Here is a 27,337-nt window from a genome sequence, read left to right on the forward strand (position 1 = left end):
ACATACTGTCAATATTAATGATAGGTATGACTACTAAAATAATGTTTATGTATGCTCGTTGTCTTTATTGTATGTTTATTTTTATGCATAGATATTTTAAATCCTCATAGGTTGGAAAGAGAGAGATAAGTTACATTTTCAAAATGTCTTAATTATGACACATGATATGAAAGGGTGTATATCAATATTTGTGAGAAATAATTGCCTCTTTTGATTGGCTACACACTTGTACATGAGAAAGCAGTACAGGTTTGTTCCAAAATATTACTCCACAGTAAGAGAGAAACATTCTGTAAATTCATAAATAATATATATATATATATATATATATATATATATATATATATATATATATATAGTATGAACAATTGACAAAGGTGTAAACTTACATTTAACAGAGCTACACAGAGCTCTATGCAGATGGCTTGGGCAGCACAAGTCTCACCTTGAGACATGGATATTATGTAACCATTTTTCAGATGTAGGAAAGGTCTGCTTTTGATATCTTTATTATATTCTACACTGTATTACAGTATTTTTTTTGGATCAAATGTTAAATGTATAAAACATTGGTACCCAAGGGGTAGATCTCTATTTGTTGCTGAGTTACAATTTACTTAATGTTCTGTCAGCATTTGGTTTAGTACAGACTGGTGGAGAACATTTAGCTCAACCATTGGAGTGAATTACTGGAGACTGTTGGTGGTCAATAGTACCACCATAAACTGCCAAAGGAGACTGATTTGCCATCTGCCATCATTGTGCAAAGCAAAAGACTGCCCCTGTGCGGAGCCATTGGCATAAATAAGAAAGTTATAGTGCTCTAACATAGCTAAAAACAAGATCATCACCTCTAAAGTCACAGATCTCTCTTCTTCATCATTTTTGGTGCTCAGTTCCTCAGTGACTAAGAGTACAAATGAGAGTAAAAAGTGTTAGCTCATAGACTTTGTATATGTAGTGCAGTCAAGGAAGAGAGACCGAGTCCTCAGAAGCAAGCACCGTTCTAGACAGTAGATTTCTTTGTTTCTGATCTTGCTGGGTCCGGTTTATAAAATGTCCAGAGAAGAACAAGTGGGAGTGGAAGAGTCTTAGCTTGGATACACAAATTAATATTGGTGACAAGGAATTTCAGGATGATTGGCACGTAGATCCATCAACGTGCACTCACAATATGTCCTGATATGCAGTCCCCGATGCATGTCTTCATTTAGTCTTTTCACAGGCAAAGATATTGTTGGATATCAGGGCAAACAAGTACTCTGCATATTATTATGATGTGGACCTTCTATATGCCATAGCTAGTTTTGGCATAGTATACCACAAGCTTAAACTTCAACTTGTAATTTATCCAACTCTGTGGTTTTTAAACTCTTCTTCTCGCTGGGAGTGGCACTCTTATTCCATTTACCAGATCTACAGTGTAAAAGAAAAAAAAAACTCTAATTCAGCAGTTATGTAAAGCAATAGAGGAAACATTATACGGAACAAAAAGATCGTGATAATGAGACGTTATATAAAGCAATACGTGGGTGTGGACAGTTATATGGCATAACGTAATGAATTACATGGACTAATAGAAGACATTAGGAATAAAGTTCTGAATACTTATTTGGTTTATAGAGGAACTGTCAAGTTGGAGTTACATTATACATTCTATTGGATATCTGTCTGGAAAAGATGGTGGTGTGGATGGTACTGCACTCTAGTAAAAGCCGAGCTATCAGAACAGATTTTTTATAGTATAAAGGTTAAATTGCTCAGTTATAGTGAGCATTTTAATGATTCGCATGGTGTAGTATTAGTAGTTATGGGACTATATGTATTTGTTTCATTCAATACACCCAAGACAAAGAAAGAAGTGAATACCCCGAAAAAAAAAGGGTTCCTTCGAAAGAAACAGTTTTTCAAATTGGCAAAATAAAAACCAGTTTGTGATATTGTGAACGTTATTTCCATGTACTTGTATTATTAGGCACTTCTAGATGGCTGGACTAGTATAATTGTGTTTATTCTGTTACTATGACCTATTCCATTTGGTGTTACTTATTCATAATAATTATAGGACTCATATAGAAAGATCTAACGAGTCCATTAAATATATACTATGGTATAAACATTATTTTTTTTCTCAATTAATTTAATGCTCTGCATTAGTGATGTACCGAACTGTCCGCCGGCGAACAGTTCCCGGCGAACTTAGCGTGTTCGCGTTCGCCGCGGCGGGCGGACACATGCGCAGTTCGATCCGCCCCCTATTCCTCATCATTGGGCAAACTTTTACCCTGTGCCTCTCGGTCAGCAGACACATTCCAGCCAATCAGCAGCACTCCCTCCCTTCCACACCCTCCAACCTCCCTCCCAGCATCCATTTTCGATTCATTCTGAAGCTGCATGCTTAGTGAGAGGAGGGAAAGTTTAGCTGCTGCTGATTAGATAGGGAAATTGATAGCTAGGCTAGGGTATTCAGTGTCCACTACAATCCTGAAGGACTCATCTGATCTCTGCTGTAAGGACAGCACCCCAAAAAGCCCTTTTTAGGGCTATAACATCAGGCTGCTTTTTTTTTTTTTCCTGTGTAATGTAATTGCAGGTGCCTGCCTGCCAGCTTCTGTGTGAGGTTCACATTGGATACTGTGCCTACTTGCCCAGTGCCACCACTCATATCTGTTTTAACAATAGGTTAAGCTTTACATTTAAAAGAAATAATTTTTTTTCACTGTAATAGAAGAGCAGTTGCCTGCCTGCCAGCTTCTGTGTCAGGTTGGATGCCTTGCCCATTTGCACAGTCAGTGCCACCACTCATATCTGTTTTAACAATAGGTTAAGCTTTACATTTAAAAGAAATATTTTTTTTTCACTGTAATAGAAGAGCAGTTGCCTGCCTGCCAGCTTCTATGTCAGGTTGGATGCCTTGCCCATTTGCACAGTCAGTGCCACCACTCATATCTGTTTTAACAATAGGTTAAGCTTTACATTTAAAATAAATAATTTTTTTTCACTGTAATAGAAGAGCAGTTAGTTGTCTGCAAGCGTCTGGGTGTCAGGCCTACTTCAGCGTGTGCTCTGCAGACCTGTGCCAGCGTGCTTTGACAGTTGCCAATCATATCTGGTGTCTCTTTAGCGTGCTTTTACAAAGAAAAAAGGTTTCTAGTGTAAGCTAATAGCAGCCAGTCAGTGTCCTTCAAGCGGCTCTGTCAGTCCTTCCTTCAGCGTGTGCTCTGCAGACCTGTGCCAGCGTGCTTTGACAGTTGCTAATCATATCTGGTGTCTCTATAGCGTGCTTTTACAAAGAAAAAAGGTTTCTAGTGTAAGCTAATAGCAGCCAGTCAGTGTCCTTCAAGCGGCTCTGTCAGTCCTTCCTTCAGCGTGTGCTCTGCATAACTGTTCCAGTGCACATTGCCAATCATATCTGGTGTCTCTATAGCGTGCTTTTAAAACCAAAATTTATTTTTCACTGTTATAGATTGAATAGCAGTTACTTGTCTTCAAGCGGGTGTGTCAGGCCTACAGTGTGTGCTCTGCAGAACTGTTCAAGTGCACATTGCCAATCATATCTGGTGTCTCTATAGCGTGCTTTTAAAACCAAAATTTATTTTTCACTGTTATAGATTGAATAGCAGTTACTTGTCTTCAAGCGGGTGTGTCAGGCCTACAGTGTGTGCTCTGCAGAACTGTTCAAGTGCACATTGCCAATCATAGCTGGTGTCTCTATAGCGTGCTTTTACAAAGAAAAAAGGTTTCTAGTGTAAGCTAACAGCAGCCAGTCAGTGTCCTTCAAGCGGCTCTGTCAGTCCTTCCTTCAGCGTGTGCTCTGCAGACCTGTGCCAGCGTGCTTTGACAGTTGCCAATCATATCTGGTGTCTCTATAGCGTGCTTTTACAAAGAAAAAAGGTTTCTAGTGTAAGCTAATAGCAGCCAGTCAGTGTCCTTCAAGCGGCTCTGTCAGTCCTTCCTTCAGCGTGTGCTCTCCAGAACTGTTCCAGTGCACATTGCCAATCATATCTGGTGTCTCTGTAGCGTGCTTTTAAAACCAAAATTTATTTTTCACTGTTATAGATTGAATAGCAGTTACTTGTCTTCAAGCGGGTGTGTAAGGCCTACAGTGTGTGCTCTGCAGAACTGTTCAAGTGCACATTGCCAATCATATCTGGTGTCTCTTTAGCGTGCTTTTACAAAGAAAAAAGGTTTCTAGTGTAAGCTAATAGCAGCCAGTCAGTGTCCTTCAAGCGGCTCTGTCAGTCCTTCCTTCAGCGTGTGCTCTGCAGACCTGTGCCAGCGTGCTTTGACAGTTGCCAATCATATCTGGTGTCTCTATAGCGTGCTTTTACAAAGAAAAAAGGTTTCTAGTGTAAGTAGGTCCCCCCATTGTGATTTATGGCCCCCACCCACCGCGCAGGGGTGGGGGCCGAGGGGGGGAGGACCAGTGGCGTACACACAACCCATGGGGCCCCGGTGCGAAAACTGATCCGTGGGCCCCCCTCTCGCGCGCGCTTACTCTGCGCGGGCTGGGTCCGCAACACATGGCGGCGGGCACCTGGTCGCAGGGCTGCGACCCCTGCGACCACGGTATGTACGCCAGTGCATGCATAAAAACATACACTTAAAGGACCACTACAGACACCCAGATCACATCAGCTCAATGAAGTGGTCTGGGTGCCAGGTCTCTCTAGTTTTAACCCTGCAGCTGAAAAAAGCAGTTTCAGAGAAACTGCTATGTTTCACTGAGGGTTAATCCAGCCTCTAGAGGCTGTCTCATTGACAGCCGCTAGAGGATTTTCTGCGATTCTCACTGTGAAAATCACAGTGAGAAGACGCTGAACGTCCATAGGAAATGCTTTCCTATGGGCGGTTTGAATGCGCGCGTGGCTCTTGCCACGAATGCGCATTCGGAGCTGAGAGGCGGATCGGGGCGGAGAGATCCCCAGCGCCAAGGGAGCCCGGGGCTGGAGAAAGGTAAGTGCTTAAGACACACACGCACACATTAACTGACAGACACACACTCAGTGACAAACATACATACACACTCACTAACAGACGCACACAGACACACACTCTAACACGCACACTCTAACACACGCACACTCTAACACACACACACACACACACTAACACACACACTCTAATACTAACACACACTCTAACACTAAGACACACACACTCACTAACACACACACACTCACTCACTAACACACACACACACACACTCACTCACTAACACACACACTCACTCACATACACTCACTAACATACACTAACACACTCACACACATACACTCACACTAAGATACACTCACACTAAGATACACTCACACTAAGATACACTCACACTAAGATACACTCACACTAAGATACACTCACACTAAGATACACTCACACTAACACTAACACACTCATACTAACACTAACACACTCACACTAAGATACACTCACACTAAGATACACTCACTAACATACACTCACACACGTTTATTTTTGTTGTTGTTTTTTTTATTTAATCCCCCCAGCCTCCTTACCTGTGGGAGAGCTGAGGGGATTCCCTGGGGTCAAGTGGTGTCACCCGGCTGGCTTGTCCTGCTGGCGCGCGAGGGAGCACTTTCCCCTGGGTGCTCCCTCTTCAGCTCCCTCGCGCGCCGCGTACTGATGCCGGAGCCGGAAGATGACGTCATCTTCCGGCTCCGGTTTCAGTGCGGTGCGCGAGGGAGCTGAAGAGGGAGCACCCAGGGGAAAGTGCTCCCTCGCGCGCCCGCCAGCCTGGTGATAGCAGGGCCAGCCTCGGGGGGCCCTGAGGTGGCCGGCTCTTGGGCCCCCCAGGAGAAGAGGCTGGCACTGTGGGTACATACCTGGGTCGCAGGGCGGCCGGGCCCCCTGGTGGGCCGGGCCCGGTCGCAGCCGCGACCCCTGCGACCCCGGTATGTACGCCACTGGGGAGGACAGTAGGTCCCCCCATTGTGATTTATGGCCCCCACCCACCGCGCAGGGGTTGGGGAGGACAGTAGCTCCCCCCAGTGTGTATCATGGGCTTTGAGGACAGGTGTCAATCCATACCTGCCAAGTGACCCTATGTAGGGGTAACAGTCCCTATTCTGCTCTGTGTCAGTGTGTATCATGGTCTCTGTGGACGGGGAACAGTCTCTATTCTGCTCTGTGTCAGTGTGTATCATGGTCTCTGTGGACGGTGAACAGTCTCTATTCTGCTCTGTGTCAGTGTGTATCAGGGGCTTTGAGGACAGGTGTCAATCCATACCTGCCAAGTGACCCTATGTAGGGGGGACAGTCTCTATTCTGCTCTGTGTCAGTGTGTATCATGGTCTCTGTGGACGGTGAACAGTCTCTATTCTGCTCTGTGTCAGTGTGTATCATGGTCTCTGTGGACAGGGACCAGTCTCTATTCTGCTCTGTGTCAGTGTGTATCAGGGGCTTTGAGGACAGGTGTCAATCCATATCTGCCAAGTGACCCTATGTAGGGGGAACAGTCCCTATTCTGCTCTGTGTCAGTGTGTATCAGGGGTTTTGAGGACAGGTGTCAATCCATATCTGCCAAGTGACCCTATGTAGGGGGAACAGTCCCTATTCTGCTCTGTGTCAGTGTGTATCAGGGGTTTTGAGGACAGGTGTCAATCCATATCTGCCAAGTGACCCTATGTAGGGGGAACAGTCTCTATTCTGCTCTGTGTCAGTGTGTATCAGGGATCATTAGGATAGGTGTCAATCCATATCTGCCAAGTGACCCTATGTAGGGGGAACAGTCCCTATTCTGCTCTGTGTCAGTGTGTATCAGGGATTTGACTATCTTTATTCAGATTCAAAAATTACAATTCCAGGAAAAATTTAACAAACATTTACAAGAACATGTTATGCACATCATAGAAACAACGTAAACCTCTTTAAAGCCACAAACTTAAGACAAAAAATACGTACACACAATGTGTAAGGGTTTGAAAGAATATTCTGAATCCTTACATGTTTACTTTATCGTTTGTTTGATTTTTGTGAACGATATATAAACTACAAGCAGCGTGAAAACTATAAAAACTCAAGTGGCCATGCTGATCAAATTAAATAGTATGCTTTACACAGCGTATAAGGGTCATGTCACAGCACAACGGGAATGTAACAGGGGAAGAGGTGAAAGTCATCCTCCCCCTCCCACGACCCCGCCATATCTGCCAAGTGACCCTATGTAGGGGTAACAGTCTCTATTCTGCTCTGTGTCAGTGTGTATCATGGTCTCTGAGGACGGGGAACAGTCTCTATTCTGCTCTGTGTCAGTGTGTATCAGGGGCTTTGAGGACAGGTGTCAATGTTAGGTGATTTCTGCCCTTTATGGATTAAAAGCAGACTCTGCATCAACTGTGCAATTTTCCATGGGAGTTTTGCCATGGATCCCCCTCCGGCATGCCACAGTCCAGGTGTTAGTCCCCTTGAAACAACTTTTCCATCACTTTTGTGGCCAGAAAGAGTCCCTGTTGGTTTTAAAATTCGCCTGCCCATTGAAGTCAATGGCGGTTCGCGCGGTTCGCCAGTTCGCGAACATTTGAGGAAGTTCGCGTTCGCGAACCGAAAATTTCGGGTTCGCGACAACACTACTCTGCATATAAGAGCATTAAAAAAAACATTAGGCTTCCTACTGTACACTGGAAGTTGGTATGTGATGATGAACGTTTTCCAACATTCAACAGGTCTACATCAGGTGAAATAACTTAATTTTTTTCTTTAATTCACATGGACTTCTATTATATTAAAGCACAAGGATATCACTGACCTTTCCACTTCTTCTATTGTTTCAGGAAGGGGGACACTGAGAGTCTCTGGAAGGAAACAGCCAGCAATGCCAGAAATGATAGGAGAACAACCATATATAATGAGTGGAAGATGTTGATAATAGTCAGCAGTCATTTGAACAAGTGGGGCAATAATTCCACCAAGCCGTGCCATCATGGTGCCAAGTCCCATTCCTGACTGTCTGTCAAGGAAAACATAAAAACTTTACTAATGACAATATTTGCCTCTTTTGTTATCCTCTTTGAAGAGAAAAATCACTAACAATGGCAGATATTCCAATATCTGTTTCTACTGATCATGTCAGCTATACAATTAGAAATTAAGTAATGCTATATTAATTTAACATACAAGAGACAGAGTATTGAATAGCACACAAATCAGCCAATTTTACTGTGCCACCTAGCAATGCCCCTGGTCTCACGGATAATTTTCACATATGTACTTACTATGACAATGCACACAAATACCAAATCTAGTCACATTGACATTGCCATTACAAAGGCAATGCACAAATGTTTCCTGTCCATGACCTCCTATCTATGTATGTATGTATGGGATAGTGTGTCTAGGACCTCCTATCTGTTTGTGTGGGAAAGTGTCCATGACCTCCTATCTGTTTGTATGGGATAGTGTGTCCATGGCCTCCTATCTGCTTGTATGGGATGGGATGTCCATGACCTCCTATCTGTTTGCATGGGACGTTGTGTCAATGACTTCCTGTCTGTGTGAATGGGAGAGTATGTCCATGACCTCCTATCTGTTTATAAAGGATAGTGTGTCCTTTACCTCCTATTTGTATGTATAGGAGAGTGTGGCCATGACCTCCTATCTGTATGTATGGGATAGTGTGCCCTTGATGTTCTATCTGTATGTAAGATGAGTGTACCTCTCAGCAGGTACCCCTAACAAAAGGTTGGTTTCTTCATTAACATGAAGAAACCAACAGCCGGTATTGATAAGTCTTCCTATTTCACATGCAGATGTTCACACTCATAAAGTAGATGGAAACTTAACACGAAAGCTACCCAATGTCTAAGAATGTCTACTGTCTCTTAGACAGGCCATCTAGAAGAATAGTTTTTACCTTATGACAGTTGGGTACATTTCTCCAGTGTACAGAAACAGACAATTGAATGATGCTGCCAGACATCCCTTTCCAAAAACTGCCATTGATGTTCGCACAGCTTGATACTCTAGAACAAACAAATGCAATGATTAAGAGACAACAAATTCAGCTATGAAATGATTAATACTACACTCTACCTTTCGGGTTTCTTGCAAACCCAGAGACATTACCAGTGCCAAAACTTCTTTGTGATCCTCAGCATTGGTCTTCATTATAGTACTTACACCTACCTGTAGTTTAATTATCTAGATGTGAACAAGCATATCTAGACCTGGGATACATACTTTAGAGTTAATGATTCCATGTGAATACAAATGTCTACAACTGGACATAGGGAACCCCTTCACTGAGATATTATTATATTGCTTTGTCTATATGGGCACGAAGAATGGGTTTATACTAAATCAAGTATCACACAGAGACTTACCTGGAGGTACAAATATATTCACCAAAATTGCAACACCTGCTAGAACCATGGAACCACTTTGCAGGACTCGACGCCCAATATATGTCATCACAAAGTAGGAAATAAATTTAGCTGGAATGTCAACAACCCCAAAGATGATCTGCATGATGAAGACACTGAATCCAAATTTCTGCAGATCCATAGCCAGTCCATAATAAGAGAAGCTAGTGGAGAACCTTAGAAGTTGGAGGAGAAAAAAGGTTGAACAATATATTACTGGAATCTTCAGTTGTAAAAAGATACATATAGAAATTTGCAGTACATAGCTTCTGAGTCTCATACCCCAAGAGTCATATTAGGTTACTACCTACCAGGTGAAAGATATACAGAAGGATATTCTTCTAACTACAGGAGTCTTTACCAGGTCTAAAACAGAATATGTGGTCTTTTGTGCAGCTTTAATTTCTCTCTGCATGTTGCCTGTGACATACTAAAAGATAGAAAGAAACAATTCATACATTAGCAAATATAGGAACACTGAAAAAGTACATGTTTTATGCTTCCAATAAAACCTTGACATTTTACAACAAATGCTGTTATTTATTCACTAAATGGTATTGGATTTCAAGAATGATTTTCTTTTTTTTATATCTTATCTTGTGGAACATCCTGTCCATGCATAAAGTGCTCCCACATTTGAAAAACTACTCCAGTAGTTACATATATTCAAAGAATTAGTGAATCTTTATAAAAAGGCAACTTCCATTGGAGGAGCTTGTTTTGTCGGAGGAAGAATCATAAATATAATGAAATCTTGGACAAATCTGATAACGTGAGCTGCATGAGAAATTCTAAAGATTTTACCAGATTTATAATATTATTTTTTGCAATCTACGTTGTCTTACCATTACTGCCCAAAGATTTGAAGGTCCTTGGACCTTCTGATGACAAATCTATCTTTTTTGCTTAATTCACACAAACCAGATACAGTTTCATTGTATGTGATAATGCTTAAGTTAGTGTTATATTTTGCGAATTTAGAAATATCTTCCATATTAATAAGAAAGACATTGGCAAAGTATGTATACCTCTACAGTGAGCTTTTCACCTTCTTCCTTAAATCCATTGATTCTGGCCACCTTCTTCAGCTCTTTAATAGCTTTTTGAGATTTTCCAGTGAGTACAAGCCAACGGCCAGACTCTGGGATCCACCTAGAGTACAATAGAGCATATGTCAAGACAGTCTGTTTGATTATACCTCATTCCATCATCTAGCTGTGTTCATGATAAATTATATTATACATTTATGTCCACTAGTTAATATCGTTTGTAATTCGAAGGACATATGTAACTTCAAATGTCTTTGTGGATGGACCTTGATATGACATTATGATGCGAAATAATCAACTGCATGTTCTAGGTCAGGAGTAGGCAACCTTCGGTTCTCCAATAATGCTCGTACAGCCATAATGCTGGCAAAGCATCAAGGGAGATGTAGTTCACAACATCTGGAGTGCTAAAGGTTGCCTATCCCTGGCCTAGGTAATTGTTGAGATTTGGTGGTTGCAAATTTTTAAAAAACACTTTAAAGGGCTGAATGGTGTAGTATGAATACCACAAACTTACAACAACTTGTAACATAAAAACAGTGGTGGCACTTAAAAAGATAAATTCATACCATGAGTATATAAAGTAAATGAAAAAGGGAAGGGAAGCTGCTAGCTGTAGCATACGCCAATCCCGGATAAGGTATGCCAAGCCCACCAGGACCAGTTGACCAATTGTATAGCAGTATCCAGTGGCTGTGCTCGTGATTGCACGAGATTCTGTAGGGATCCATTCCACAACTGGAGAAAAACATAATTAAATCTTATTTTCTGCAATGGTTTACTAATTTATTAACATTTTCAATAAGAAATGTTAATCTTTTCTCTGTGTGTGATTTAATACTATAGACATAAAAATAAATAATGTGCGTTTCATATGAAATAGGAAACTAAATAATTTACTAAACACGTGGATCTGTTCTGTGCTCATTAATTCCTGACTTTTAGTCTCTCCTTTACTCTCTCCCTCTTTTTCTATACTCCTAGTTCAATTTTGCTTTAAAATTTGCCTTTCCAACCATCACTATTTCTCTATCGTATTGAGAAATCCATTTAACTAACATGAGACGTACGTCATTTAAGTAAATTCAATTTTGGCAGTTTATGGTCCCCAAATGCACTCTAAAAAATATGTCTTTATTGTATTACTTAATATAAGCTCTCTATAAACACTTCAACTTCTCACAATAATCATCCTACAATTTTTTATACATAGTCATGGAGTTAGTAATGCTATATTACATTAAAACGTACTCAGCGAGTAGGAGTTGAGCACTACGCCAGAGAGTGCGGCACCCGTCAAGAAGCGAAAAACACAATAAAGGATATAGTTAGGGGCAAATGCTGAACACACTCCAGTAACAGCCATCTGTAATTGGGACCAGATATTCAATGGTCTACGTCCAAACCTGTATATGTGCGTGGAGAGACAACAGTGATTAATCAAAGTATAATGTAATCTATGCATTTGTTTACATAGTGGATTTCTAGGATATCCTGGGATTTAAAAAAACACAAAAAAATCCCACCATATAGCTAAAGGATGATATATATTTAAAACATAAAAAGACACAGTTAAACGTCACCACTTGCTATGGGTATAATTTGATTATAAATGCAAAAAGGCACATTTTTTTAAGAAAAAACATATACAAACAAACACTGTTACACACACTATTATACAGACTACTACCCACACCCCACTGTTACACACATCACTTCCCACACCAACACTTACAAACAAACACTGTAACACACTATTATACAGACTACTACCCACACCACACTGTTACACACATCACTTCCCACACCAACACTTACAAACACTGTTACACACACTATTATACAGACTACTACCCACACCACACTGTTACACACATCACTCCCCACACCAACACTTACAAACAAACACTGTTACACACACTATTATACAGACTACTACCCACACCACACTGTTACACACGTCACTTCCCACACTAACACTTACAAACAAACACTGTTACACACACTATTATACAGACTACTACCCACACTGTTACACACATACACTGTTACATACATTATACAGAGACTACTACCCACATCCACACTGTTACAAACATCAATTCCCACACCAACACTTACTAACAAACACTACACTGTTGCAAACACACTACTACACACTCACACTGCTACAAATTCACAGACATCTACATACACTGACATATGTACTTACACAGACACACACCAACACACACACAAAATCTACATATACTGTACAGACAAAATCTATATGTCTGTGTGTGTATACAACTTTAATTTATTCATAAATAGATAATCACATTTTTATCAAGTTTTTTTTTTTTTTAGTTTTGAAAAGGAGGTGGAATGGATTTGTGAGTGATTTTAATAATTGTCTACATACAGGCGCTCTTGATGTAATTCCGACCCTGAATACGAACCCCATAGTCAATGACTGGCACTACTATTTGTTACACAATCTTACTACAAGGTTTAAACAAGATTTCCTTAATGGGGTCTCAATCCTAAAATAAATTCGATAATGGGAGTTCATTACAAGAGTCACGTAAGTAGGTAGAAACAGTTCTATGCAGTTATTTCCTGTAATGACGAGCTTGTGCAGTCTCCAGGCCTTTATCTGGGCCAGAACCCAGACATACATGGCCCACTGTACTTCAGATTGGTGGGAGTTATTCCTGAGTGGAACATTTTAATTATTACAGCTGAAATTGCTGACCATGTATCATGGGAAGATAAATCCATATTGGGCAGACATTTACAGTATAAACCACTCTATCTGAAATCTTACAATTTATTATGATGTCTCCAGAACCCCTCAATCTCATTAGTTTTCCAGAATACACAATTAATCTTTATGTAACCTATCCCTCTCTAATTGCATGGTTGACGTCATCATCCATGAAGTATGTTTCTAAAACATGATGCGTCTGTTCAAATATAAATATAAGAGTCAACTGAATACAGTTGTAAAAGGACATTAAAACGTAACTGGGGATTGTTTATGTCTGTGGCTTTTAATTTTCCAGAGTAAACTGTCTACTGCAATGGCATAGCTTTCCCCAGTGCAATGGAGACCACTATCTTGCTGACAAGTCTAATGACAAAGCCTTGCCAAATGTAAGTATTTTATTTAACTGCACTTCAGCTGAAAATCTGAATATTCCCTATCTGCGGACCGAGGTGCAGAGGCTGCCGACCGGGGAGCAGGAGCCTAAGGCACCATGAGGGCCATGGACTGACCTCAAGGGTGTTGCCGTCGCCCCGGGACAGGTGAGTACTGGCAATTTTTGTGACAGGTGGGGATGTGAGGGAACAGTAAAAGTTTTGTGAGACAATGTATCCATCTTTAACTGTTTCACAGGGTTATACAATAAAAAATAGTTTTTTCCACCAGCATCCACATCTGTAAGTCCACAAAACTCTAAATTAATTCACCTAATCAGTAAACCCCCATTCAGAAAAAAAGATATGTACCTTTTTTGAATGGGAAGTTACTGATTGACTTAGAAGGTCAGCTGACCGATCTAAGCCAATCAGCAGACCCGTGCCCGGCCCTGCACTTTTTGTATAGAATTGCTTCATGTCAAAAATCTATAACAGGTAAAAGTGAGATTTACTTACCTGAACCTGCCCTTTGCAGAGCCAATTCCCTGCAGCCGTTACTGGTGACAGCTGGGGGAGATTGACACTTCTAGACAGCGGTAGCTCTGCCCAGTACCTAGAAGTGTCCGGTATAGGAAATATACAGAGACAAAGTAGTCCCTACTTGGTCTCATTATATCTCTTGACTGGGTTGGAATTTCAGTGAAATTCAAACACCATTAAAATTAATATTTCATAAAAGGTCCATCTTTATGATTTTTTTTTAAGTGGGGGGGAGGGGGGGACTTTGTCTTTGTGTCTAAAATGCTGTAAGACTTTGAACAGTTTCAGGGGTGCTAAAAGTTTTGGTAAACCCAGATATAATTGCACTACTTTAATTGGTGTAATCAAAGTTGTTATAAATCTTTTTTTTTAATCTATAACTGATAACACATTGGTTTTGGATAGAGAAAATCTGCTTACTAGAGTTTTGGAAACAGTCTCTTGCAAACACCAGACACACACAATACATAATAACATAACTATAACTATATCAGTGGTAGTTAAACCCTACTGGATACATGGATAATATTTTCTAATCACCAAGGGAACTATTGTATTTTCTCAAATGCTCAATTATGCATTTTTTTGTGATATGAGATAATTACAAGTTACTGCCTGTTAGTCGATAAATTCAACAGTTTTTATATTGCATTGTTACACAGCAAGAAGGTGTGACTGTTATATCTTTAAAATAGGTGTAACCTGTGCACAGTGCTTTTTATGGCTTGAACCAGGATATACAGGTGAGGCTAAAACAGGTACACATAGGTTTAGTAAGACTGAAAGGGAAACATAAAGCATGTGAGTGAAATGTTTGTTTAAGACTTGCATGCAATATTGTTGTCTCTCACTGGCTTCTATCGTGACAGAGGGACTTTCTCATAAACAGGGTTATAAAGTGTGGAATTCAGTGAAAGGAATTTAAAAAGAGAATTCCAAATTTAAGGCCAACATTGCAAAATCTAAATAAAATATTCAAGTGAGCTTTGTTTTCACTTTGTATATTTTAGGTTGCAAGTTGAAATTCAAAGTGAATTCACACTAAATTTCCTTTAATTCAGTTTAGAGTCACTTAATATCGTTTTTATTTCTTTGAAGCTCATTAACACTATTATTGTTATAATGAGAATATTTGTAATGATAATTGAAATATAAAGTTGTCTTGTAATTGTCTTGTAAATGTCTTGTAATTGTCATTGAAATATAAAGTTGGTGGTCTTGTAATTGTCATTGAAATATAAAGTTTTTTTAAGAAATTGATTACAAATTCAAACCATTTGGATAGCATAGCAGTAAAAAATGTTAAATAAAGTTTTATACAGTTATCCTATTGATCCAGTGGAGTGTGTTTATTTTCATCACCTTTATACCATTTTATATTCATACATGGCCCATTTGGTTAGACATTTACAGCTATTTTGCCAAAAATTGTTTAAATAAATCATGTCTTTTGTTTCTCATTGCTCATCACTGCCTATGTCATTTTGAAAAGTAATATCATTAAAACAAGCACATTGCACAGATTGACAAGCTTTTAATGAATACCAACATAGTTTTATGTGTTCTCTTGGATTTGGCAAAATCTTACTTGTCTGAGAGACCCCCAAATACAATGGACCCAACTAGAACCCCCGCCATATAAATTGATTGAGCCAGTTGTCTCATTCTGCGTTGTGTACAGACCAGGTCCCACTGAAATAAAAGTACAGTTAAACCAGGGATACAGAGAAAAAAAAAATCAGAGATTAATAAAACCGTAGACTGCAATGCCCACAAAACAATATCTACCAAGAGCCAACAAAAGATAGAAGAGGAGCGATAACCTGACAGATTAAAGGATGAGTGAGTTCAATGAGCTGTAGTGAGATTAGAAGAGGTATAGAAGAAGGATATCGTGTGAGGGAAACAAGAGGTATGTATATTTGTAGACATTAATTCTGTCTGTCAGTTTCTTACTGTTATTCCCTTTGAGGGAGTAAACCCTGCCCCTTTACTCCAGGTGACCCTTTGGAATTGAACACAGGGAAGGCTCTGGGAGCAGTTTAAGCAGTACGTGTTACAGTTAGCATGTTTACCTCTAAAACTAGCTTAGGCCCCACCGATATTGGAGTACTGTGATGTAGTGATGGGCTTAACAATGTATGGCCATATGGTGTAACTAACTCTCCATATTTGTTTGCTAAAATTGGGGATTTTAAGCTGCCTGGTAAAATTCAAAACAGCATTTTTTGTAGTTATAAAATATAGTAATCACGCAAAAAAAAGGATGACGTATTAGGAAAGAATAAAAACCCCAATAGAAAGAGAGGAAAGAGATTAAGAATTAAAAAACACACACATAGAACACTTCAATTAACACATCTAAACAATTCTCACCTTAGTTATAATGGTTGAAGAAAACTCACTGTAATCATATACCCAGCCATCTTCACATGATTCTGTATCACTGATGTTACCTGTAGAATTGCTATTCAGCAGGTGAAACTGGGGGCTGGTGTATCTTAGGCAACTAGAGAGTGCTCCTGATGGTTCCACTGGAAGGAAAGCTTGTAGCCCATCTGCAGTAAAATTGCCCTCTTCCCATGAACCATTAATACGACATCGATGTTTCGGGATGGCCGCCGTGAAGTTTTGAATAAGATTGTGGCTAGCCAGCATGAACACAGGAAGGGACAGCAGAACAACATGTATTATCTGAAAACGCCCCATACCCCCAACCTTCATCAGGAGTTCCTGAAAAGCCATGGTAAATAAGAGACCAACACGGTTCACAATCTAAAAGCTTTGTTGAAGTGCTGAATTTTCTTAACCATTATAGCTCTTCCTTCCAGTGGAGAGCATTTGTTGCATGTCTTGGCTGCAGAGTGAGAATTAACCTTCTTGACCCACATTAGTATATAGAACTTGGTTTGGAGGCGTGAAGGGACTGCAGTAGGAATGTTGTCAAAGTTTTACTTATTATTGAAGCATTAACTTCTCAAAGAGTAAAAAAAAAAAATATTGCAAGAGGGGTAAAGTGCACGGCTTGCTGATAATATAGGATCATCATTACAAAATGCATGAGCGACCTATGGTCTCATCTACTGCATATAGACAAAGCGACAAGATACACGGGAGATATGGCTCTGATAACCATAAGACTGTTGTTAAAAATGCTGATCCTTAACATTCCCCATATGATTGTCTGTAAATATGATATAATGCCTTCAGTAGTGAGTAGCTATATGAATTCAAAAAATTACTTAAGCCTCTCTACGTGATAATAATTATTATTTTATTTTACGGAATCATGACAAAGTGTAGAGGAGTGAGTGGTGAATTAGTGTGTAAGAAAATAACACCCTCTACAAGGTATTTCTTTATGGAATGGGGTCCAATAAAACACACCGACAAGTGTATGTAAAAATAACATATATATTGATGTTGGTTATTTAATTTGACTACAATTACAGTTTTGTCATAAATATAAACATAAAAAACATTGTATTAATACATAGGCCTTGAACGCAATATAATACAATACAATAAGATGTTCATTATTTATACTTATTTGTATATGGCCTGGTTCACTTTGTGCCTCCGCTCACATGGTCAGATGAAAAGAAGGAGTCCTTCTAGACCTGTTAGCAAAAGTTCCTCCTCAGGGCGGACCTCCTTGGACCCCCCTCCTTAATCATATTGTTCTTATATTTTATACAAATGTTACCCCATGATCTTTCCCCCTGGCTATACTGCAGCATTCTGTAAGAAGTGACCAGTTATGGTGGATTTTTGGGTAGGTTGAGTATTGTTTATCTTTAGAGACAGGATGGCTTGGGAAAACAAAATACTTGCATTGTAACACCTAGATGTTAATTACTCGGAGACATTCTGATCTCCTGATAACTTGACCCTTGCAACCTCTATACACCTCTCCTTTTTATTTATTTTATATCAAATGTTGGAAGGTGGCCCCCTCCCACTCACAACACTAAAAATGACAGTGTTCCTTTTTAAATGTTGGGAGGTCGAGATCTAGGTGAAATAAACCTTAAGAATTGTAACAGGTTTGCTTTAGCTTTTAGGAATCTTAAAATTCTACCAGTTAGCCATGGCATTGGCTTACAAAATGGCCAGAGTAGAGTACAGAGATGATGACCTGACCAAACAGAGCAATCTGAATGATTGGGTGCGTAACCACCGTGACAATGGAAGCTTAATATTTTGTATGGCAATTAGAGTGATTGCATGTATGACCTCTGTGATAGAGGAAGCTCAGTGATGTAAATCCTAACAGAAGCACGATACACTTAAAGGAATGCTATAGCATGAGGAATACAAACCTGTATTCCTAATCCTACATTGGCCTATTTGCAGTTTTGTTTTATGTCCCCACTCCCGTTTGATGTAAAAACATCAGTGCTGCAAGTAGGTCTTCCCTCCCTCAACATCATTCAGCTTTTGAGCCAATGGCCAATCCAATGTTCCTCATAGACGAGCATTGGAAACTGATGCATATGAGTGACAAGCACTACGCATGCATTCGTGCTTCCCCGTAAGATTGTATTGTATTCAATGCTTTCCTTTGGGCTTCCGCATCAGTTGACCAAATTTTACTTGGTCAGCGCAGCAGAAGTGCTTCTATTGGCTGTCAGAAAGTCAACCACTGGAGGTGGATTTCACCCTGCAACATAAACATTGATTGCACTTTCTAAAATACTGAATATTTTACATTGCAGGGTTAAAGCTAAATGATCACGGCTCCCAGATCAATTCATTCAGATTCATTCTAAATGTCATACATCCTGCAACCTAGAGGAGTGTTTCCCAAAACCAGTCCTCAAGGCACACCTACCAGTCCAGGATTTAAGGATTACCCAGTTTTGTCTAAGGTGTTTTTTCTTTTTTTTTTTCTAAAAACACCTTAGACAAAACTGGGTAATCCTTAAATCCTGGACTGGTAGGTGTTCCTTGAGGACTGGGTTGGGAAACACTGACCTAGAGGCTGTGAACTGAGCTTGTGATGTACAGGTTGTGAGTTCAAAGTCCACATGGGCAAGTTTTTTTTTTTATCTGGCCATTTGGTGCACCTCAGATTCAGGGGTTGTGATTTCAAGCTCTGCATTGTGTTTTTTTTTTTCTGTTCATCTTTCTACAAGTGTCACGTAGTTATCAATTATATATTTTATTTATGAAAATGTGTTCCTCAAGCCCCAGCACTGTTAGCCTTCTGGTAATGTTTCCTCCAGACATACCATACTCTGTGTTTGAAGCATGCTTCTAGACTATCCTAGGTTTCCAGGTACAGTTTCATTATCGTATTAACTTGTATTCTCAAGTATCCTATTATAAATTGGATTGTTCTGAGTTGGTAATTGTAATTATAATTATAATATATACGTTAGCATAAATCATTGTATCATAGCGGGAATAGTGTAACTCATTAGCCTAAGCAATTTCCTGCATTCCTGTAAGTAATACATAATTACCTGTTTTAACTCTTTAAATGACAGGGATGTAGCACTCACATTTTTTGCGAGCTGCTGGTCATATCCCGTGCAGTCAAAAGCTTGAACTAATGAAATCAAGTTTTATTGAATTTTTTTTTTATTTTAAGTTTATTCCTATTTTCAATACGCAAGAAATTACTTACAATTTCAATCTCAGAAGATGCATATAAAACAGAAAAGAAACCAAACCAAACTGATTATGGGGAAAACAAAGTGAAGGTGGTGGTGGGAGAGGGCTGGTAAATTTTTGGTTCCAGATTTGCAATAATGGCCAGAAGAATACCTACAGTCCTAAGAATATCTAGGCTCCTTGTTGTAACATGACTTAGTTCCCTTTTGAAAAACGATTAGTTGCATAGCTTAAAAAATCTCCTTTGATCATAAAATGAACAAATCTCAAACATTTTAAGTAGCCAATTATTTTTAATCTAGGTTGCTAAGCAAGATTGTCCACAGGTTCCAAGTTGGGTTTACCAGCTTGGTGAATCCATCTGTGTGTCCATCATACATTCATAGTTCCCCGACGGTGTTATTGTCAAACCTGTTGGCTGCTTAATGAGTTCTATTGTCTATAGACCCAGAGGGTCTGCCCTTGTTTATATGCCCACCAAATATGGATTATCGTGATGACAGATTTCTCACACCTCCAACACATGGAGGAGGTGGAATCCCAAAATGTGCCATCCATGCTAGGTACCATCTGTATAAGATCTTCCTATACACTTTAAGATGGGTTGCTTGTGCTGTCATCCTTTTATGTGCTACAAAGGCTTATGCCACAAGGCTAAATCTCAATCTACCTACAATCCGTTGTCCTGGCACTGGAGGTACCCTCTCACCCACCAATCCCCGGTTACTGAAGGGGTGAAAACCCCTTCAGTCACTTACCTGAGGCAGTGGCGATGTCCCTCGTCGCTGTCTCCTCCTCCGCGCCGCTCTTCCTTTTGATTCCGTCGGCCGGTGGGCGAGACTGATCCCGCCCACCGGCCGAGGAGACCTAATGCGCATGCGCGGCAATGCCGCGCATGCGCATTAGCGCTCCCCATAGGAAAGCATTGAATTCTTTCCTATGGGGAAATGAGCGACGCTGGAGGTCCTCACACAGCGTGAGGACGTCCAGCCACGCTCTAGCAAAGACAATCTTTGCTAGAAATCAGGAAGTTCCCTCTAGTGGCTGTCTATTAAAAAAAACTGCAATAATTACAGTTGCAGGGTTAGGAGTAGTGGGAGTTGGTAGCGTTAGGACGCCAGCTTCATTTAAAACACTTTTCGTCTGAAAGACAGCCACTAGAGGAGGACTTAACCCTGCAAGGTAATTATTGCAGTTCATAACAACTGCAATAATTATACTTGCATGATTAAGGGTGATGGGAGTTTGCACCCAGACCACTCCAATGGGCAGAAGTGGTCTGGGTGCCTGGAGTGTCCCTTTAACAATAAGAAGATCTTGCACTCCCATATCTGCCTTTTTATTGCTCATTCTGTGTAGTTGCTGCGCTGTAGATGTGCAATGTCTCTCTATTGGAAACATTGGATTGTACCAGGGATGATCAATTATGTCTCAGGGCCGTATTACTGATGAATTTAACTGCTTTCTGCAATTTTCTCTTGCTTTCTTTAGTTTTTTTTAATTATTATTCTTTGTTTAGTACTACACCAGTAATATAAAGTCATAAACAGCATACCATTTTCACAGCAACATGTTTTCAAAAACAGTAAGTAAGGACAAGCAGCTTGAACAAAATAATATAACATAAAAACATAAATGTAATGTAGCAGTAATGTGTCGAAGTATCACTACATGCCACCCTGGAGTCCCAGGCAAGGCCACCCTTCCCTGCCAATCTCTGCCCAGGGGACCCAGGAGGTACCGTTTACCCTGGCGGTATAGTGCTTCTCTATTCAGAGACATTCAGCTGCAGCACACCATCGGTATCAGCTGACAGATATTTTGTACAATGATATACTTCATATTAACATAGTTTTATTGCAGGAACCCAAAGGAAAAGGCATTACTCTGCCACCCTGTATTGAATTAGCATTCAAGAATTGACACATCTTAAAAAACATAAAAGAAGAGCCAAAGTGTAGTGATATGGAGGTGTTAGAGAGCAGCTGCATGTATGAAATAAAATTAAAATAATTAAGATAACAGTTAAGCAAGGCAAGAGACAGTAAGACAACATATTTTGTCACCCACTGAGGATACATAGCCATGTCTATAGACATCGCAGTGGAAGTTGATTAATTTGGATCACATTCCAACCTCGGGTCCCAAGTTTTCTGAAAGGAGGGTTGTTTTGTTGAGTAAAGGATGCAAATGAAGACAACAATTTATTGAGTAAATAATACATTTTAAATTTTTTTTATATTTTGTGTTGTTTATTGAATACTGTAAAGGATCCTGCTATCCGTGCAGCGCTGATCCCTGTAGCGATTCCCGAAATCCAAGCTGAATAGAGAGAAGTAGTGATTATAGCTCCCAATCCCCCAAACATGAGTCGAGAGGTAAAACGATGTGTTTATTGATGGCCAAAGATAAAACCATCTTTTATGATGGTCTCCCAGCAAGGGAACTCCCACATGGGACCTTGTGGAAGACTGTAACACAATATACAGAACCAATCAATGCACAGTACAATTATTATACACACCCACAGGAAGAGTGTAACCCCTCCTTTCTATCCTGGAGATAATTAACTTACCCCTCCTCTCTATCCTCTCTATCCTGGAGATAATTAACTTAAGTGGTTGAAGAGAATCTAATTATCTCCAGGCAGAGAGAAACATATTCTTTTTATTTTTTAACCAAACAGTATTAAAATACATAACTTATATTTAGCCGAACGTAGTCCCCATGTTCCACATACCCCCAGATAGCTTGGATCTGAGCGCGTATTATAGGTGAATTGCGCTCAGATCCCACGAACACAGTTCTCAATATCGTCGAGTAAAGTTTATTTTCCCCGGTTGTTCGGTAGATTGAATCCGAAAGAGTTCCATAGTTTTAGCTACCTGGGGTCGGTCTATCTTGTATGGTAGTAAAGTTGATACCGGAGAAACTGACGGAAGCCAAGCACAGAGAGATGGACACAGGTTTCTTCAGGAAGGAAGAGATTCTTTATTGGATCACCGATCGGGACTCAGAGGGACTAGCGTCACCAAAATACAGCAAATTCTGAGCCCCGGACAATAGTGCAGGCTCCTTATATAGGCATATAACTCCTCCCATATTAAGCTCCACCCGCACATTCTCTTAACCAATCAACACAAACAAGAATTAACTTCCTGTTTGACCGCATGGCTTGTCCAGCACAATGGAGGAGGGGAATACTATATCCTGTATTCTTGCACATGCTCCGTACACTACTGATCGTATCTTGCCTCGTGCAACCAACTGATCGATACGTCAGCATATGCACGTACACATGCCACGTGGTAATCCCGGCCTACTAAATTTATTTTTACCGAGATTCCACCACATTCCCCCCTTTGATGCCTCTTGATATTTTACAATTACTTGAGGCATCACATAACCTTAGTTTTGCTTACACCGCAAGTTACCTTGAACCAGACCAGACTTATCTTATGATGTGAATCTTTTAACACTCATCTTCCTGCATTGGTTCTCCTTGATCTAGAGCCTTATACTTATATATCGCCATTATCTGTGCAGCAGCCTTCCTCTCTGCTATACTTCCTATCAGGCTTTGCACAGACCTAACTACTAAGGGTATAAGACACGGTAGGAGTAGACACAACAGTAAAATCAGTAGGACTCCACCTACCACTGCCTTAAGCCCTCCAAACCACTCATACCAGCTACCAAACCAACTACTTGGATTGTACCCTTTCCATACCTGAGTAGGCACATGCGCTAGTTTAACCATATGGCTAGTAAGCTCAGCTATTGCTTGCCCTTCGTCATCTATTTGAAGACAGCAATTGCTTAGGTTAAACTTCCCACATACACCTCCCTCTACTGCCAAAAGGTAATCCAAGGCTAATCTATTCTGGTATACTGCTGTCCTCATCCTGGTATTATGTTTCACTAGGAGATTGAGCGCTTGTGATGTTTCATTAGTGATAATCTCAACCACCGCCTGTAATCTTATAATGCGGTTGAGCATATAAATAGGGGTTCTATAACCAAAGGTACCATCTTCTGCCCACGTGGCTGGCCCATAATAATCTATGATACGCTGGGGAGGCCATTCATTATCTTCCCAGGTGCCTATCTCTAAGGGTCCCCTTTTCTTCCTATGATTCACATCATACACTTTAACACCTAAAGTCTCACCTGTTTCAATCGGTAACAAGAAGAAGGATGGCTTGAGCATACCCAACACACATGCCCCTTCCCAGTCCTGTGGCAACTCCGAATAGGCTTTCTTACCACAGATCCAGTACAAATTTGCTGGGGCTCTCCAGGTAGATGTGATGGATAAATCAAACCACACATCCTTTAAACTGGCATATCTAGCAAACGGGTTAGATGGTTCTGAGACATTTGAAGCCGACCACCAAGTTGTATTTTTAGTATCATCATCATAAGCTTTTTGCCCTAGACAAGTTAATTCTCCTACAGAAGTATTATACATTATTCCTTTCCTTGCTATGCAAACATAACCTATGATAGAGGTCTTTAATCTCCACTCAGATTTACCTCTAACACTCAAATGATAATCGGCTTGTGTAGATATTAGTTGGTCAACTGCCTCAGAACCGGACATTACCTCCTTTGCTTCCCAAGGCCATTGGTCTCCCATGTTAGTACCTCCACACACATAGCAGTTGGTAACATTAAGACTACCGGCAATACTTTCAGCTAGGTCAATGAACAGGTTTTTAGCGTTATGGGGGATCTTATTATCTATACTCATCTCTTCATAAAAGGAATGGTATACTTGATGAGTCTGGGAGGATACCGTATCAGTCTCTATTCCTATAAACAATAATGTCCCAGGATCTAAACCCGTCCCGTATATCTGAAACCCAAATAAATTTCCATACTTATCTAGGAACTTGTCGGGGTTATTAATAAGTATATGGACTGGGTTGCATTCCATAGACTTACAATAAGGGCTAGTCGGCAACTTAGTCACTATCATGTCTTTATCTACTGTCTGTCCCCAAGTCACCCACCCCACACAAGACCAATATGGGCAAAAGTTATAGTCTTTATTTGGGCATCTAGGACTTACATACTTATTTTTACTACTGGGACAAATATATTTATCATTAGACCCATACGTCCTCTCCCATCTAAGATCCCCACATACATTCCACGGTTCTCTACCACTTGATATCGCCTTACATGCATCAAATAGCAGAACACCCGAAGAATATACGGATTCTAACACCGTCTTATTAATTAGGGTCCCCTGAGGATCTCCATTCCTGAGAGTCAACCAAATTGTACGAGGTTGATACTCTGGACTGAAGCACTTAGGTTCTCCTACTCCTAAATGGCACACACTATAGTCTATATTTAGGTATCTACATCTTGATACCTCTCCTTTACATTCGTATTGTGAATGCCAAATTAGGGTTTGGGAAATATGGTTACCTGTTCTCGTAGTCTTAATGCATACCTCACAGCTAGGAGTGTCGGTACCTCTACCTTCCTGAGTATAAAAACACATATAAATAAACACAATCAAAAGCACATCTTTCGCCGTCATCCTCAGTCTTCGTCCGTGCGATGGAACCTCAGCTTCCAGGATGTGAGGGCTGCAGGGAATGGAGTTCTGCTCGTCTTCACAGGTGTCCCTTCGAGACTTTCCTGGCTTATACACTATGTGTTGGTAAGCGGACAGGCTTTATTATGGCCTTCTCACTCACACCTGTAACAATAAAATTTGTAATCCACAATAATTCCTCGTTACTCCGACTGAGTAGTGCGTTTCAACCGGATCTTGCAGGGATTCTCTGGATCTGCTGTAACTTGCCAAGAATCGACTGCTGCTGGTTTAACCCTGGAGTGATGTATCCACGGAGTTACTTCGGCTACTTTTATCGCTGTAGGGGTAGACAAAAGAACAACATAAGGACCTCTCCACTTGGGCCCTAACGGTACATTATTCCACTCTTTAATCCACACTTGGTCTCCTGGATGATAACTATGAACAGGGGGATAAATATTCACAGGTAATCTATCTTGTACCCATTTCTGTACCTCCTCCATAGTCTTACCCAACTCTACAACCTGCTGCCGGGTAATTCCTTCTCCCAACTGACTCAAATCCCCCCTTAAGTTACCAAGTACGGGAGGTGGTCGCCCATACATAATTTCAAAAGGAGAGAGGCCCATCCTTCTGGTAGGGGTACTGCGGATTCGCAATAGAGCTATGGGTAAGAGAACGTTCCACTTAAGTTGGGTTTCCTGACACATTTTAGCCAACTGGTTCTTAATAGTTCTATTCATTCTCTCTACCTTACCAGAACTCTGGGGTCTATATGCAGTATGAAGTCTCCACTTTATACCAAGCATATGAGTCAGTTGTTGTAGGCACTGGTGAACAAAAGCTGGACCATTGTCCGATCCTATAGAACAGGGTAGTCCATATCGGGGTATTATTTCTCGTAGCAGGAATCTTACAACTTCTCCTGCTTTCTCTGTACGAGTAGGACATGCTTCTACCCAGCCTGAATAGGTGCACACAATTACCAACAGGTAACGATGTCCACCCGATTTAGGCATCACTGTAAAGTCTATTTGTAGATCGGACATGGGGAGTCCCCCCATAAACTGGACTCCTGGTGGCTTTACTGGTCCTTGTCTTGCATTATTCTTAGCACACGTTACACATCTGCGTACAATGGCCTGAGTCAAGTTGGACAATCTTGGTATGTAGAAATGTTTCCTGAGAGATTCTTCAGTACTGTCTCTCCCAGAATGTGTCCCGTTGTGATAATTTTGGACAATTTCTACCGCTAGTGATGCTGGTATAACTATTCTTCCATCTTCTAGCTGATACCACTTGTTCTCCAAATACTTTCCCGGTTCAGTCTTTAACCACTCCTCTTCTTGAGCTGTATAAACTGGAGTCCATTGGGACAGTGGAGTTGGTATAAGAGCAGCTATATGCCCCACATACTCCTGTCTTCCTGATTCAGCAGCACGCTTAGCTGCACTATCTGCCATCCGATTTCCCTTGGTTACATCACCATCTCCTCTCAGATGCGCTCGACAATGTATGATACCGACTTCTTTCGGCTCCCACACTGCTTCCAATAGTTGTAGGATTTCGGCTGCGTATTTGATTTCTTTGCCTTCTGAATTCAGTAGTCCTCTTTCTTTATACAAAGCTCCGTGGGCATGAGTGGTTAAAAACGCATACTTAGAGTCCGTATAGATATTCACTCTTAAACCTTCAGCCAATTGTAACGCTCGTGTTAGTGCTATTAATTCTGCCTTTTGTGCTGATGTTCCTTTCGCCAGTGGCCGAGCTTCTATCACCTTGTCTATTGTTGTTACTGCATATCCTGCATAGCGGATCCCTTCTTTCACATAACTACTGCCGTCGGTATAATATTGAACATCGGGGTTCTGGATGGGAAAATCACGAAGATCTGGTCTACTTGAAAATACTTCATCCATTACTTCCAAACAATCATGTTGACTTTCAGTAGGTTGTGGCAAAAGGGTAGCTGGATTTAAGGTGTTTACAGTCTCTAAATGCACTCTTGGGTTTTCACACAACATTGCTTGATACTTGGTCATACGGCTGTTACTAAACCAATGATTTCCTTTGTA

General features: G+C 40.6%; 1 protein-coding gene across 1 annotated transcript; it reads right to left on the reverse strand.

The window, feature by feature from the left end:
- Positions 1 to 334: 334 nt before the first annotated feature.
- LOC134578407 (solute carrier family 22 member 6-B-like) lies at positions 335 to 16,969 on the reverse strand. The gene is made up of 10 exons (XM_063437407.1): positions 16,466 to 16,969; positions 15,678 to 15,781; positions 11,678 to 11,832; positions 10,996 to 11,164; positions 10,406 to 10,529; positions 9,689 to 9,807; positions 9,339 to 9,553; positions 8,870 to 8,978; positions 7,766 to 7,966; positions 335 to 1,416 (listed from the first exon to the last, which is right to left on the reverse strand). Exons 1-10 carry the CDS (start codon positions 16,832 to 16,834, stop codon positions 1,329 to 1,331), a joined length of 1,653 nt encoding a protein of 550 aa, XP_063293477.1. The 5' UTR covers positions 16,835 to 16,969; the 3' UTR covers positions 335 to 1,328.
- Positions 16,970 to 27,337: the final 10,368 nt, after the last annotated feature.

Source organism: Pelobates fuscus, chromosome 12 (genome assembly GCF_036172605.1).
Source record: "Pelobates fuscus isolate aPelFus1 chromosome 12, aPelFus1.pri, whole genome shotgun sequence".
NCBI classification, from domain to species: Eukaryota; Metazoa; Chordata; class Amphibia; order Anura; family Pelobatidae; genus Pelobates; species Pelobates fuscus.

Coding starts and splice junctions, on each gene's coding strand:
- LOC134578407 (XM_063437407.1), bottom strand. CDS start 16,834: ATGGCTTTTCAGGAACTCCTGATGAAGGTTGGGGGTATGGGGCGTTTT. Junction 11,833..15,677: donor TTTGGGGGTCTCTCAGACAA/GTAAGATTTTGC, acceptor GCACATATACAG/GTTTGGACGTAGACCATTGA. Junction 10,530..10,995: donor ATTTACTTTATATACTCATG/GTATGAATTTAT, acceptor ATTGTACTCTAG/GTGGATCCCAGAGTCTGGCC.